Source organism: Astatotilapia calliptera, chromosome 1 (genome assembly GCF_900246225.1).
Source record: "Astatotilapia calliptera chromosome 1, fAstCal1.2, whole genome shotgun sequence".
Taxonomy (NCBI): Eukaryota; Metazoa; Chordata; class Actinopteri; order Cichliformes; family Cichlidae; genus Astatotilapia; species Astatotilapia calliptera.
Window position 1 is genome coordinate 39656856 of NC_039302.1, and position 16910 is coordinate 39673765.

Genomic DNA, 16910 nt, shown 5'->3' on the forward strand with positions numbered 1-16910 from the left:
TATACTATATCGATATAAACGATATTGTCACATCTCATATCTCGTATAAAAATATATCAATTTTTTTTTAAACTCGATATATCGCCCAGCCCTACACTGCAATGTACATTAAAGATCTAAAAATTAAAAAGGAACAATATATTAACTGAAGAGGTCTTTTCTCAAAGTTGCTCTTAGATTATTGGTATTGGGTGTGAATGGCATAGCTCTGCCTTTGTATTTAAGAACAAAAGAGAAGGTAAGTGAAGGGAAAGTTTGTTTCAGGTATTGTTAGTTTTGTAAGAGTCACAGATCCATGATTTTAGAGCTTTATCAGATGAAATACTGCACAGTGGTTTACTTGTAAAAGTATTTATTATTCTGCTAAAGTATGCGTGCCTTCATTTATCTAACACGTTCAAACAATGCAGCGCTATGGTTACCAGTGTCGTCTTGGATTTCAGGACCCATTTCATTTTCTGCTTTTTCTGTTAGTTTTGGCTGGGGTCTGCAAACCTCACAACCTGTAAACAGCTGATAAATGGTGGGAATCTGTAAGCTTTCCTGTCTGAAAATCGAGGGGTTTTTTATGTAGTGCACAGTAGGGATGGGTATTGATAAGATTTTCACGATTCCGATTCCATTTTCGATTCTGTTTAACGATTCGATTCTTTATCGATTCTCTTATCGATTCTTTTTAAAAAAGGAGAACACTAAGGTCGAATAGCTTAGAACTTTGTTTTATATCTTCTCTTTGAACAAGATAGAAATTTAGGAGTAACGTGGCCTTACAAACCCAACAGTGAGATCTTAAGAGATCCAGAGCCTATGGCTCTTCAATGGGGTGTCACAGGGTCCCCAGGAAAAAAATTGTAAATGTACAATAATAAAATAAATATTCTTCTGTAACAATAACAAAGTATAACATAAATTATTCTGTAGCAATTACACAAGAATATCCAGTAATGTCCCTGCCTACAATTAAACACATTCACTCAAAATAGGGGCATCTGCTGTGGCAAATGGGTGCAAGCCTTTTACCACAAACTTAGTCACTGCTCGTGACATTCGTCTATCCTGGCCTGAAAGGAGACGCTACCGGTAGACTGCAGCGACAACTGCCAGCATCTGAGCCAGCCAGACTCTGCCTGTCTCTCTCATCATGGTTATCTAAATGCACAGTAATGGCAGGTTTTGTAATAAGGCAGATCGCGCTAACATAATATGCACTGTTGTTTATTATTTACCTGCCGCATTAACGGGAGAGGACGTGCAAACGTTACCGCTGCTGCTGGGTTTCACGAGTCCGGAGCGGAATTAAAAACACGACATTCATTTAAGGTCATCGTGTGTTTTTTGCATATTCGTAGTGTTTCCTCCCTTAAATGAAATATCTACTTTGGAAGTTGCCCCGTTGTCATCCGTTCTCGTAAAGTATAGCCAAACTTTTGAGCCTTTGAGCCGCTTAGGTACCATGTTTCCTGCCAGGTAAATGACGCTCCGCAACGTGGGTGACGTCATTCGGGGCGACTGAAATCGATAAGGGAATCGTTTGCAAAAGTGGCAAACAATTCCAAGGAATTGAAACAGTGGGAACCGGTTCTCAACAAGAACCGGGTTTCGATACCCATCCCTAGTGCACAGCGACGTTGGCATGTCAGTCAGTGTTTAAGCATATTTTTTGCAGTACATTGAGTTCATGTAGTTTTGTAGAGTCAACAACAACAAACAGTTGTTCTACATGGAGATGCAGACATGTTGAGATGATAAAAGTTTGTCAGCTGGATTTAACTTTTCTGTTTCTATCAAAGCATTTCTGAATGTGCGAGGCCTTTTATGGTCAGTGCTACAAAGCAATGAATATGACTTTTGAATGATTTTTGCTATTCAGTGAGTTAGTCATTCTTTCATGTATTGATTTTTTAAAATCATATTGGTGAAAATATATTTGCACCTTTTTTCTTTGGCTTTTGATTTAAAAAATTATACTCTAAATCACAACATAGCACTTCTATGTAGGGGTCACTGATGGGTATGATCAAGCCACTAAATGAAGTCGCGTCTTTTTGAAGAGTGGTATTTGTAATGTTTTGGAGGTTGAATGCTGTGCATACGTAAGGTTTTCCTTTGAGGGTGAGAATTGACATTGACGGAGGCTAAGAGAGGGTTTCTGGAATCAGACCGACAGCAGACTGCACACTAGAGATGTTTGTCACAGACAGTGACCAGCTTGTTCACCATTGTCTTACTATTAACACAATCCTGCGACATTTTAACTCAACAAAAAGTGTTTTAAAAAGGGAGCAGCACCAGTATCCAGGCTGTCTGTTGGCTGGCCACGTCTAATATTCTGATCTGTGTGGCACAGAAAAAAAACGTGAAAATGTGAACACACAAGTACAGCCGCACACACACACAGACCAGATAAGATGTTCTTTTGTGCAAAAGTGCCTATTTTCTCCATCTCCTTTAATGGCGTTTCCTCCAGTCTGAAACCTTTTGATTTCATCTGCTTCTCTGGCTGTTTCCACGACACGTTTGTGCACACATGCAAGTTTAACTCTGTGTGTGTGTTTGTGTGTGTGTGCACATGCATACTTGTCAGGTTGGAGATTGCAGTGTTGATTATGTGTCTGATGTTGTCGACGGAGTGACATCCCTTCTAATGAAATAATGGTCTAGTGCCAGAGTGGTGGAGGATTGCACATTGTAGACCTCAATTATAGACAAGATTTTTTTTCCCTCCTGTCAGGAAAAAAATACAGGTTTTTCTTTCCTTTTAACACAAGTGCTTATAACAAACAAAATGCTAAATAAAGGAGTTACTTTTCAGCCAGACTTGGGTCTAAGTGATTTTTCTTTAGATAATGGATAGAAAGGACACAGAAATGCCTTAATTCACCATCTCTTTAGCCAATCTGATGCCACAAAACAGCTATTGCCCTCACTATGTGCCGAAATCAGCCACAGCAAACTGGTTGTTTTCCAGTCCACACTACACTTTTTTTGTTTTTTTTTTTCTTTGTTTTTTTCGGTGCTCTTGTAATGTCCCCTCTTTTCTTTGAGATGGATTTTACTCTGCTACATGCATTATCCTGTGAGCCGTGTAATTTATTTTGCACAACAAATGATCTTTTTAAGCGTCCTATTTTCTGCTGTGTCCCTTCTAAAAGCTGCTGTGAAATTAGTATATATTTTCTTCTTTTAAAAAAATCAAAAGTCTTGTTTTGAGGATACTTTATATTTTATCACAAACGGGGAGAAGATTTTCAGATGGTCATTTTCAAAATTGGAAATTGAATAAATAAAAATCAGGTTTGACTACTTTCAATTTCATTATTTTTAATTTTTTGTTAATGACACGGTAAATAGAAATTTCTTGAGAAAGTCGAAGCTCAGGTCCTACAGACAATTCAATTATTATTATTTTTTTAATAGACGGTAAAGTGTCTTCAAACAATCTCAGTATGTAGCTATTGTCACAAATGGTGGCAAAATGTATCAAATCACCATTTGTGACAACAGCCACACACTGAGATTGTACTGCGATCAATATACTGACTCTAATTAATCACTAAATAGTCTTTGGTAATTAATTCAGTTACTGAAAAAGAGCTACTCAGGTCCCAGTCAGTCATGTAATGCAGCTTTAGTGACGACAACTTTCTCTCTGTCTTTTTCAGGGTGGACCCTATTCCGTATGACACTCCCAAGCCAGCGGGACACACCAGGTTTGTGTGTGTTTCAGACACACACTCGCGTACAGATGGCATCCAGATGCCCTATGGCGATGTGCTGTTGCACATGGGTGACTTCACTGAGCTGGGCCTGCCCTCTGAAGTTAAGAAGTTCAACGACTGGCTAGGTACTGAACTACTTAACCCACATGCTCAGTACAGCTGTTCTAGATCCATGCATTGTTTTTCTCTCTCACACAAACACGTACAAATGCAAAGTCTCTAAAGAGCAGGAGGCAGGGCCTGAAGCATGTTTAACTGTTAACCAGACAACACAATGAACCCCTCCGCCTCCCCTCTGTTTAGCCCCAACTGCTGTGCTAAAGTGTCCAGTTTAACCCCTTTGACCTAACACCCTGGATCAGTTAACCTTTCACCTCTCCCTCTGGCCCCATGCTGTAGGTAAATCTTTAGCTTTCATGTGTGTATGTGTTTTCCAAGTTGTGTGGTTTCAGAACCGTTAGCCAGTGCTTTGTTTGTGGACCCATGAAACCATTTTTGGCCCCATGTTATAGACATGTTTCACTCAGTAGAAGCACACATGCTCCATGCCTGTGCCTCTCACACTCTAAATCAGTAGGTACCACTAACTAGACTGGGCTATAGTACTTCAGGATTTTGAATTATTTTTTTCTTTAGTTTTAACTGTTTGCATTTGTCTGTTGATCAGCCAGAACAGTGTCCTGAAATTACATTTAACCTTTAAGCTTTATGACTGTGTGGCTTACACGTTCACACACCCCCTGGTCTCCCTGGTTCAAGACCAGGAGGGGGCTCAAGCTGAGCAGCTGAAAGAATCTTTAAACTTTGATTGCAGTCCCTGAGCATGTAGAGTGAAGACTGCTGAAGGAAATTGTTTGACGAAGTCCCTCACAAGCTCTTATGTTCTGAACTGTCGCACAGAGACAATTCACGATGTTGTCAAGCCCTACATAATATTTCTGGCCGGAGGGGTTTAATAAACATGGCCTGCAAAATCAGTTCATCAGCAAAAAAAAAACAACTCACTTTGTGTTCAATCAGCGCATATCGTTGATTTCAGTAGTTTGATCTGTGTGCTGAAAAGTGGATGGAAAATGGAAAATGTTGAACATGTGGCATTGGTGGTGGTGTTATTTAACTGTAACGAAAACAACGTTTAATTTTAGAGAATAAACATTGATTTTTTTTTTTTAAAGTTGATTTATGAACCTGTCACGACTTATTTTCATATTTTCAGAGTGGAAACCTTTAGCTTGTAAACCTTTTGAAGTAGTACTCCTCGAAATCTGTGTTTTGAGTTTCAAACACTTTGCCCCCCTGTAGAGTTGAAAGGTGGCTGTCAAAGTTGTGCCTCTCCAAAGATGACAGGGGCTGCAGTCAGTCTGCTTTCACTGCATTTACAGTGGATTCTAGCACTGACCCAATTTTCACAGCCAAATAAAAATCTAGTTTACAGAAACTTCTCAGCCCTTTCCTGCAGCATGATCCACTTCTCCAACACTCTGTATCCACTTTTTAATTCATTTTTAATAGAGTTTGGCTGAAAAGGCATTTTCATTTCACTCCTAATACACAGTCTTGTTGAGTTCACAGCCTACTGCTCTTATACTCCATGTAACATGTAACACATGACTGCAGATACATTGCAAATATTTTTATGGACCAGGGTTACTTTCCTGTCACTGTGTCAGTCCACACTAAGATTTTTTTTTTTACCTTGGTGTGTGTATATATATATATATATATATATATATATATATATATATATATATATATATATATATATATATATATATATATATATATATATAAAATATTGCTAGACATGATGAAGAGTAGAGGAGAGAGGACTTTCTACACTGAGACGCATCTTAAACAGTTCAAACTACAATGTGAAAGGCTGAATGTGAGTGTTGAAAGTTCAAAACCTGCTGCAAACGTTAAAAGTTGGTCAGAGCTGATAGAACACATTTAAACCTTTAAAGTCTGCATTTTCAGCTTTATGAATTCTGAATGTGATTGGTTGTCAGTCACAGTAGTACGCCCACTTTGCCAGCTTGACTCTTTAAAGTACTCTCAGGTGCTTTGCCCTTAATTACCCTGAAATGCGCGCGCACACGCGCGCGCGCGCGCACACACACACACACACACACACACACACACACACACACACACACACACACACACACACACACATCATACATGCACTCATACCAAAAAAAAGAACAGACACTAATGCTGGCTTTTACACGTCCCTTTTCTTTCCCCCTTAAACAGCACCTGGCCCCACCAGGAGGTTGTCCATCAACGCAGACAGTCAGTGCGTGTGTGTCTGCGTGTGTGTCTGCGTGTGCAGACGTGGTTGTGCGCTTTGTTCATCCAGAGTGAAAACAGAGATATTGGCCATAATGGGGAATCGATGCAGAGCAAAGTGGAAAATGACTTTGTGTAGTTGGGAGCACCCTGCCTGCTAATGCCTCATAGAAGACTGTGTGTCTGCAGACTATACACCTGGTCCTCCAACTCAAATGACTGATGTAGAGTGGAAGAGGTAGAAAATGGCAATGGGGTAGTCTAGCTGCTTGTTGGAAAAAACCTTTAAATAAATGAATTTAGTTTTCGGCATCGTTACACTTTTACATAATTAAATTTAAAATGGAAACTATTTGATTGTGCTGTATTATTTTTTCTTTTTTTAATCATATTTATCATTTGCTCTTCAGATGACACACAGGTCTCTGCAGCCTCCACAATGAGAGAAATGTAGTTTATTTATCTTGTGGCTCTTTCATTTCTGCTGTTAGCTTTACATGGCTAACAGCTTCGAATGAATGTGAACCAAGTACTTGTCAAAGGTTTGATATTGGCTTAAAGGTCACCTTTGGACCTTGTTGATGTAGCAGAGTTTCAGAGAGTGAAAGTGAGACCAGGAGACTAGACCGTCTTTTACATTTGTCAGGCACAGCAGTTCAGTAATTGTTTTCAGTGTTTCTCAGGGTGAACGATCCAGATTAAAATGTATGGAATGTTTGCCAGGTCAACACAGTTGCGTAACACAGTTTAATTATTGGGCAGAAGCGGCGTCCTGCAGGTAGGTATCTTAATGGTACAAAGCATTATTGAAGCTGAAACTGGGGAAAAACAGAGGTCTCATCAGATAAATCTGAACAGATTTTCTGTGATGGAGGAGGAATTTGTTGTAGGTGTGCAGCTTTTTTTTTTTTTTTTTTTTTTTTTTTGGAAAAGTCTGTGCCGCCTCATCTATCTGCTCCTCTCACACTACAGAGGAGACAGCAGTTTGTCCGGGCCATCGACTGCTGTTTGGCCTCTTGGAGGAGATCATTGGAGATCGATGCTGAGAAGCAAGATCTCCCTGACCCGGACTGTCTGATGGCTGAGCATTGACTCTGATCTCCTACTTTAAGCTGCTCCCAAGCTGCTCTGTAGTGTGTGTGTGTGTGTGTGTGTGTGTGTGTGTGTGTGTGTGTGTGTGTGTGCGCGCGCATTTGTGTGGGTAAAGAATAAATCATTTGGCCCAACTTAAAAACGTACAATCACCTCAATTACCTAATCAAGCTGCAAATAAACAAACAAAAAAACCGAAACCTCTCCAGTTTTTCTCAGTTGTGCTTTTCCCCCCCTGCTAAACAGCATTTGAGGTCATCATCTTAGAGATGTAAAATATCCACATTTTACGCCTCCAGCACACACATAGCATCATTAGCATTCATTAATGTTTTTTTCCCTCCAACGATCACAGGATAAATGCTTTCATTTGTTTGTTTTTTTGTGTTTGGTTTCTTTGCTCTGTTTTGTTCTCTACCAACGGTGGAGATTCAAAGAGAACCCAGTGAAAATCAATAAGGAATCGAATTGATAAGTCATATTGCTAATGCAATTCGAATCGCTAAATTCTTCTTCATTCCCATCCCTACTCATGCACCTCTTTATTTTATTTTATTATTATTATTATTTTTTTAATTTGTAGGAATTTCAAAGACACTTCTTTCACCTTGTCATTATAGGATATTGTGTGTAGGATTTTGTGGTGAAAACTGAATTTAATCCATTTTGGAATAAGGTTGTAACATGACGCTGTGTGGAACGAGTGAACCACAGTGAATTCTTTCCATATAGACCGTATCTACGAGTAGGTCAGCGAGGCTATAGTTAGGACAAGCTCCACTGCAATCAGACACTGGGGTTCAATGATGTCAGTCCATTGTTTGTTTTCTAGTAATTAACAGTTGCTGGGAAGCTTTTGATGCTGGATTGTCATCATCTCTATTCACTATTTTCTCTTCTCCATGTCTTACCTCACTGACTACACACTGCTCTACCCTCCAGCTCACACACACACACACACACACACACACACACGGTGACAGTTGAAGAGACAAACTATGAAAGGGAGTAGCATGATCAAAAATGACTAAATTCATCTCAAAATATATGGAAGTAAGTAGGTAAATAATGTTAATGAGGTCGGTGGGTTTTATATATCTTTTTCCTTTGGCTTCTTAGTAGGAAGGCAGAACACTGGAGTGTATTCTTGCCGGTCATGTTTACTGACATAGGCCAACTCTGAGCTGAAACCCTGATATTTAAATATCTAGATACTGACTAATGAGTGAATGTTTGTTTTGTTAAATAGGGGTATATTTTTTGTTTCGGCTCTAATTAAAATAGGTTTTTAAATAAAATTGCATAGCTTGATTACTCTGCATGTCTTAAGGGATGAATTTATAGAAACAGACAAAAGGATGATTTATTAAACTCCTATTCAACCCTGGCAAAGTGTGTATTTTTAGTGTTGCACTGTGGAAAACACTTTCTAAATGAAATGTTTTTAATGTGCAGATGTCGTCTTAAATGTCTCGTCTGCCTCTTTGAGAGGTATGACAAAACATTTCAGTGCTTCGTTTTCTTCAGAGTTTTGTTTTGATCTTTGTACTCTCCTTCATACCTCTGGCTGTCGGTGAAGAATGAAAAATAAATCCAGGTGTATCACAGCATCAGGACTCTGTTAGATGTATCACGGTAGCAATAAAAAGCAGTAGAAATTCCCAGTGGAGTAATGGAGACTGAGTTTGGTGGTAATTATGTTTTCCCCAGATTTTCCCTGCCTGGTGTCGGATGATTCGCTTTGGGTTTTGTGTGAGCGTACAAATGGATGCGTGATCCAGTTAGAGTGCTGGGGGACTGAGAGACGGCGCTCTCATTTAAGTTTACACTGGAATTTATGATCCCGAGATGCATCGAGAGCTAATTTAGAGCAGCGGGAATGAAACCTATAGACCGGGGAGCCATGATTCTTTCATTTCCAGTATTAGAGAACACACACACTCTTTTCCAGACATGCACGCACGCACGCACGCACGCGCGCGCGCGCGCGCACACACACACACACACACACACACACACACACACACACACACACACAGACACTTGAGCTGGATGTGGCAGACTTTTTGTTTGTCTTGAGCTGATGTCTTTTGATTGAATTTTTATTCTCTTGCATTCACTTTCTATTAGTTTTAGTTCCAGTTTTGGTCTTTGCCTCTGCAGAAATTGAGCAATATGCTCAATTTTTTTTTCTTCCACTTTCCGTTATGAATCCAAACCAATTTTAGTCAATAAATACTCTTTATTGGACTTTTTATTCAGCATTTTATTCAATTTATCCTCTTCGCTTGCATCACAGCATTCCTCTATAAATGGCAACACTTAAAACAAAGCACAGAAAAGCATTTTACACAAAACCGGGATCACCTACCTTCCTGTCAAACTCCGTTTTTATAGATGGATATAGACATCTCACTTATAAAACTGTAATAGCACTGTAGTGTTAGACACACTGAATTTCTACCATTTTTGTTACTGAGCATGTTTAGCAGATCTCCTAAAGTCAGCTTAAACCTGCTTGAATACAAACCTCTGTCTTCATCTGGACAACCAAGGGATGCTGGCTGCACAATCATCCGTTTAGTGTCATTTTTGTGTGTGTTTCATCTCATATTTAGACTGTGTAACATCTGCAATTACACAACTCCTTTTCTTTTGAAGTTCCATATATTAACGTTCACAGCTTGTTAAATTGTGTATGCATTATGAAACAAAAACCAGACTCGTACCTTGTTGCAGAAGGCCACTACAGTACCAGGTATGAACAGTCACTCTTTGACAGAACTATATGGCATGACAGCCAGCAAGTGTGGCAGCGTGTGTTAAGAAATGTACTTAAGTAATCAGGATGAATTCATTAGCATACCAACAAGTCAGTATTCATTTTATCCAAACCTTCCCACTGAAGTAGATCCAATACCTGACAGAATGCGCTTGGAAATGATTGAAAATTAATCTGGAAGGATGTTAATAATTGATTTATAATTTGTATAATTTGTTAAGCAGAAATGCCAAACATGCATTAGCTTAGACTCGCACGTCTGCTTTTTTTTTTATTTGATACTGAGCATAAAATGTTTGGATTTTGGAGGTTGGTGTAACTAAACAATGAAACTTGTTGAAAGACTTTTTGGCTAAAGAAACATTGTCTAACATTTTGTAGACCAAACAGTTTTTAGATAATTCAAGAAAATCCCAGGAGGTTAATCTGTTATTTTAAAACAAAAATCATTAGCTGTGGTCAGATTGTGTGTTTTAACAGTTGTGTTTGGGGGCGGCAGAGTACTACCGCTCCCTCAGAGCTCATTCTTCTCATGGCTTTTTCTCAACTGACTATACAAAATGAGCCTGCATATTAGTCTATACATATTCCGCAGGGCATTCAAGAAGACAAAGGAAGGAGGACTGGAGCAAGAGCACCAGGAAGCCTAAAACACAGAATCCAGGAGGGGGGGGGGGAAGAGAAATATAGAGAGTGAGTCGAAGGGTGATGAAGGCCAGGCCCTTTTGTTGAGTGCTCAGTCGGCTGGAATAAAGTAGTAAGTCAGTTTCTTGATGGCGAAGGGGTACCAGGACAAATCACCTCGACAGAGGAGAGCGAAAAGGGCACAGCAGAAGTTGAAAGATGAGGGGATGAGAATTGTAATAGATGTTCTTCGCTATTTAGTTCAGGTTCATGCCTTTTCCAGCTGCCTGGCATCTACAGAGATAGACGGTAGTCTGTTGGGGTCAAACTGAGCCGTCAGCTGTGGTTGTAACCTCTTTGACTGTCTGAATTGAGGGTATTTTTCCCTCCAATTATCTGAGTTTCTTTCCAGCCCTGATCTGTACTCAGGGTTAGGTATACAGGGAGCGATTGAGGGAGTGTATTCTTTATATACAAACTATTGGGATAAACTGCTGTTTCTGTAGAGAGGGAGTAGGTGGAAAATACATACAGCTACTGTGTGATTTTTTTTTTAATAAAATGCTGTTCAGCCTTAAACTGCTCGATATAGATAAATTAACAGCCTTTAAAAAAACTGCTAAATCTGATTTGACTCAGAACACCTTATTCGATCTAGGGACTGGAGGGCAAACTCTAAGGCAGGGTACACAAATAACGTGCCAAGCCTTGGTGTATGCCATGTTTGTATAACTCCCATGAATTAAAAAAAAGAAATTTGGTCAAAAGAAAAAAGGTTTAAACTTTTCTCAGTTTAAGTGAACTTTTTTAATGTTTCTTTCATTTCTCATTGATTTAATATTGCAGAGGGGCACTAGGAGAGCAGCAAAGCTAGTTTTAAAGAAAGTGATCCAGATCAGCATCAAAAGTTAATGAGTTCTCGCTTTGTTTGGCCTCCACCTCTCCTGCAAGTTTCTCGAAACTTGGTTTAGTGGTTTGTGTATAAACCTTGATGTTTCTCAGCCTCTGCTTTGGCAGAAGAATAATATTAAGGCTGAATCACGTATTGTGCTCATAACAGATCTGCAACTGAAGGACACAGGATATTAAAGCCTTTGACAAAGATCTGTACAGAAATGCACAACAAATCAATTTCAAAGGATCAGATCAATTTAAATGTTATCCATACTCTGACCTTTAGGTCTCTTTAAGTTTTTACTTTTGACACTATAATGCTGTCGACCAGTGATGTTAGAGGATGAGAGGCTCTCTTTAGATTGCATCTACAGGAATAAAAAGACTAAGGTCATTATTAGAGTTTTAGCTCTAACGTCCAACTTGCTATAATAAGCAAAACTCTGAGAGATCTATCTCACTATTTCTTAATTTTTTTGGTCAAAAATATACCACAAAAGTCCCATATCACTACACTTAGTGTTTCGGAAGTGCTAAAAATGTCTGAGGAAGGCAGTCTTGCCTATCGAGCCCCCGAAAACAATTCCAACCAGAGCTTAGTGTGTAGATTTATGTGTGGATTTGGGACTTCAGCTCACCATCCTCTCCCTGGCTTCTCTTCTATCTTCTAGGTGGCCTACCGTATGAGTTTAAGGTAGTAATCGCGGGGAACCATGAGCTGACCTTCGATAAGGACTTTATGGCTGAGCTGGTCAAGCAGGATTACTACCGATTCCCCTCAGTGTCGAAGCTCAAACCAGAGGACTTTGACAATGTCCAGTCGCTGCTCACAAACTGTGTGTACCTGCAGGACTCAGACGTCACCATAAAGGGATTCCGGATATACGGGACACCATGGTAAGAGTGCCACCTGTTTACTTGTTTTTTTTTTTTTAATGACTAAAACTGCTCTCCTCACTGTCTGCCCAGCATAACCGCTGAGTCACGTTTCTGTCTCATCGTGCTGTGGATCCCTGAGGTGACAGTATGCCTTCTCCAAGTCTGTCAGTTTCTGGCTGCTTTCCAGCTACTCGCTGCAGTAACTCTGTAGTCTGCTGCACGCTCACAGCAAGGGGCCTCTCGTACATGCAGAGCGTTATTCCCAGAACGCACATTCCTTTATGAGCTCAGGACCTTCGCCTGCACCTCGTGCTTATGTTACACCGGTGTTTTGACACAGGGTTAAGTGATACGTGTGGTACCAGGACGCTGTGAATAGCCTCTCAGGTGTGGGAGTAATGCTGGAAGGGGAGCACGTTGGGTACGGAGATGGTGTGAGAGGCGTTCATTCAGCAGACGACTGCAGAGGGGAGTTCTTCTTACAGTGAGAAGTGTGTGCGCAAAGAGTTGAGGATGAAGAAAACTCTCCTGAGATTACTGCTGAATCTACTGTTGTACTTAGTAGTAGCATTACACTGTCCCGTATTTTTTTTTTTATAAATATTCATATAAAGCATGGATTTTTGCACCATGGAAGTAGAAATCCACACCAGATAAGGATTTGTTATGTGCGTGTTTTATTTTAATACTTATATTTCATATTTTTAAAGAATGCTATCATCCATTCGCTAATTGATTTTAAGAATTTATAGTTCTCTGGAGGAGATCTTTTAGGAAGGTGAAACTTAAAACACACAAACCATACATAAAACCTGATTAAGCCGAATGGTAAAGCAAATATATTTAATATATGCTATATTAAATGTACATCTATATGAAAGCAGCCCCATAACGTACAACCTGCAGTAAATCTAACCATCGGTCATCTCTGCTTAAAACATCGCCACACTCATCCACCCTTGAGTTATTTTTTCAGTGATTCACTCCATAGAAATGTCCATATGTGTCTGTATCTGTTAATCTGATAATTAACTAATTATTTTAGTCTTAAATTAAAACAAATTATCAAATTAAATCTAATGAATCCCAGAAGCTGCAGTTTTGTCCTGGTGATCTTGGACCACTGCTCCTTCTTTGCCAGTATCCTGTGTCTTAAGGTCCTTTTTATTGAGCTATCTGATCCATTTGCCTTTGCTTGATAAGCCAAATAGAAAGAAACCTCTGTAGCTCAGTGTGAGCTGCTGTCATCTCCCAGTATCTGAACAGTCTTGCAGTCTGACCTTGGCCCGCCTGCACTGCAGCTGTGTGTCTTGCTGTGTGACAGTTTAGGCTGGAGCTTTCCCCGTCCTGCTGTGACTGTCTCTGCTCTCTTTGCACAGCAGACCTAAAATAACTATTGAGGTCACACGTTCATCCTTTAGCGGCTATAATTAGCAGGTTTGCAGCCTGGCTTCAGAAGTGGCAGAGGAGAGTGGCAGGGAAGAGGCGGGGGCAAAACGCAGCATTCCTCAGACATCACAGGAGCAGGAAGATGAGATTACACTCTTTTTTTTTTTTTTCTCCCCTCCGTCCTTCCTCTATTCCATCCCTCTGTTTGAAAGGGGAAGGATGCTACCCCTCCCCTTCTCCCTGGTGGGTGTTTAGTGTGAGGCCTGGTAAATGTCTGTTGTGACAGCTGGGGGTCTCGTGAGAGGCCGAGTGGACAGCTTGGCCTCCCCCCCCACACCTACTCCTGCTCAGCTTCCTCAACTCCTTCACACCCATATGCCACCGTGGCCTGAGGTCTGGACTCCTTGTCCAGTGTGAGGTCTCACTTAGCCCTGCAGTGACCCCTCACTTCATCAACAGCTCGCCATCTCGCCGCCTGGGTGGCCGAGCCCCTCCGAGCCTTCAGCGGTCTGCTGCTACAGGCCGGGACCCGACAGCATCACTCAGGAAATGTAGCGTGTAACAACCACCTGATAAATGCGGCTCGGGGTTCAGTCGTCCTCTAAGCTGCTGCTGCTGCTACTGCTTTAAAAGCAAGTTGATTATGTTTACGTGAGTGAAAACCTGATGTGAAATGAATATTCAAACCTGAACATCCATCAAAGCAGTCAGAGCCACAATAAAGATCTTTGCAAAGAAAATGGGTTTTTTTTTTCTAAATGTCCTGTTCAGGTTGTTACAGAGTAAAAAGCTGAAGGTGCACAAGCAATTTGAAAGTACTCACTGTAAAGAAATTAACACTGTGCTTCTGGCTCTCTTCTGCAACCTTCCTTCACACCCAACCATTTTCAGCAGCTAGCTGCCCTCCCTAAACCACCTCCTGCTTTAACGGGTTTCTTCTTGTTAAAAGGGAGTTTTTCCTTCCCACTGTTGCCAAGTGGGTTGTCTCGATTGTTGGTTTTTCTCTGTATTATTCCAATCTTTAATTTGCATAAAAAAGGTCCTTTAGGCAACTGTTGTTGTAGTTTGGCCCTATACAAATAAAACAGAATTGAATTGAAGTGCTATTTATCAATCTTTATTTGTCACTATTTTCCAGATTTTAGATAATTACATGTCTGAGCAGTGAACATTTTCTACCACTGCAGGTTGTCCTTGTATTGTCTGAACTAACCTCTCCAGTTTTGGGTGGTTTAACCAGAGAAATTGTTTTAATGAGCATCTGTTTTCATTCATTTTCTTAACTCATTCACTGCCATTGACGTCTATAGCCGTCAATTGCAGTGAATGAGTCAATGGGTTTAACTGCCAGCCATTGGCAGTGAATGAGTTAAATGTCCCTGAAAATACAGTTTGTGGTGTGTGTGTGTGTGTGTGTGTGTGTGTGGGGCAACTTTTAGTCTCATGATAAATGCCACTAGCCTTTTTCAGAAAATCATGCCTTTTAGATATTGCAGTTTTCCCATATATGCTAATAAATAGTTCATTTGTTCATATCCCCAGTGACCTATTTTAAAAACACGTGAAATGTAATAATAATTATTATTATTATTATTATTGCTGCAGCAGCCTTGTCTAGTTAAAATATATGTATTGTTAACGACGGGTACAAAAAATGATCGAAAGGCAGTCTGGATGTTTCTTGTGATTTGAACTTCTGTTTTCAAAAGCTTGTTTGCTCCGAGAAGAAAAACCTGATTTTTAGTTTTTGAGTCCACTTACCACTCTCTGCATGTAAGATGAAAGAGCTGATTGTTTTCACTTTGAAGGCCTGGCCTGAAAGGAGACGCTACCGGTAGACTGCAGCGACAACTGCCAGCGAGCGCCAGCCAGACTCTGTCTTTCTCTCTCATCATGGTCACCTAAATGCACAGTAATGGTAGGTTTTGTAATAAGGCTGGGTTGAGATTCACGAGTCCGGAGCGGAATTAAAAACACGACATTCATTTAAGGTTATCGCGTGTTTTGTGAGCAAATGCTTTTGCATATTCGTAGTGTTTCCTCCCTTAAATGAAATATCTACTTTACAGTATTGCAAGTTGCCCTGTTGTCATCCGTTCTCGTAAAGTATAGCCAAACTTTTGAGCGTTTGAGCCGCCATGTTTCCTGCCAGGTAAATGACGCTCTGCAACATGGTGACGTCATTCGGGGCGACTGGAATCGATAAGGGAATCGTTTGCAAAAATGGAAAACAATTCCAAGGAATTGAAACAGTGGGAACCGGTTCTCAACAAGAACTGGGTTTTGATACCCATCCCTACTTAATATTTACTATACAGTAATGGACTTCTATACATTTTACATCAGATTAAAACTTTCAGTGTAAGATTCAGATAATTATTTATTAAAAGCTAGACATTTTAAATGAGAATAAGAAAGAAAAGTATGTCTTTGTGCCCCCTTTTCCTGTTAATGGCCCCCTGGCTAAACTTTGCTAGAGCCGCCCCTGCACAGTTACCAGCCATGGTAACTGTGCAGGTCTTATTCATGAAAATGAGATTCTACGACAGCATAATCCGTTTTCTATTTGTCTGCAGCAGGTCATTAGGTTTCCATTTGCAGTGAAAATATTTGGATCAATGACTGAAGAGCAGCTATCTGTTTTTTAATTAAGTAATATTCCCACACAAATGGATTCAAGTTTCTAATCTCCTTAAACTGAGAAGTAAAGTTTGTTCTGAACTCAGCTCTTCAGGGATAAAGGTGGATTTGAAAAAGGTCGAGCTTCACCACTGACATAGCTTTGTGGTTGCTTAATTATGGGGTAAATTTTTGCTGGCAACTTGGATCGGTCAATTAATTCCGCTAGAGTATCTGAAAACCAGCTATGAAGGAAAAAATGCCCCAGATTTTTGATGTGTCTCCCGTGCTGCTCGTTTTATTAGTGAGGGGGGAAAAAATGTATTGAGAGATGAGCAGAGATGCAAACTCCTCGCTATCATGCAGCTCCAAAGAGAAGTGAACTCTCTGTGAACTGTTATTTTTCCCACTGATATTCTGAGATCACCCCCCTCACTCTGCCTCTGATTGACTCTGACATCAAGTTTTTTTGTTTTTTTTACTTTTACCATCTCACGTACTCCTAACCCCTACAGGTGAAAATCATTATTAATAGTTATAGTTGATGTGTGTTGGTTAACTAGCTGTAGGAGTTTGGGAGGTAAATTTGTAACATAAGTCTGTGCTTTACTGAGAGGCTA

General features: G+C 40.2%; 1 protein-coding gene across 3 annotated transcripts in view; it reads left to right on the top strand.

The window, feature by feature from the left end:
• mpped2a (metallophosphoesterase domain containing 2a) overlaps window positions 1-16910 on the top strand; it is an 82363-nt gene that overhangs the window by 24989 nt on the left and 40464 nt on the right. For all 3 annotated transcript variants that reach the window (XM_026177666.1, XM_026177658.1, XM_026177675.1), the window contains 2 exons: window positions 3663-3844; window positions 12075-12300. In XM_026177666.1, the coding sequence (XP_026033451.1) occupies window positions 3663-3844; window positions 12075-12300 (408 nt within the window). The remainder of the gene's footprint in view (window positions 1-3662; window positions 3845-12074; window positions 12301-16910) is intronic.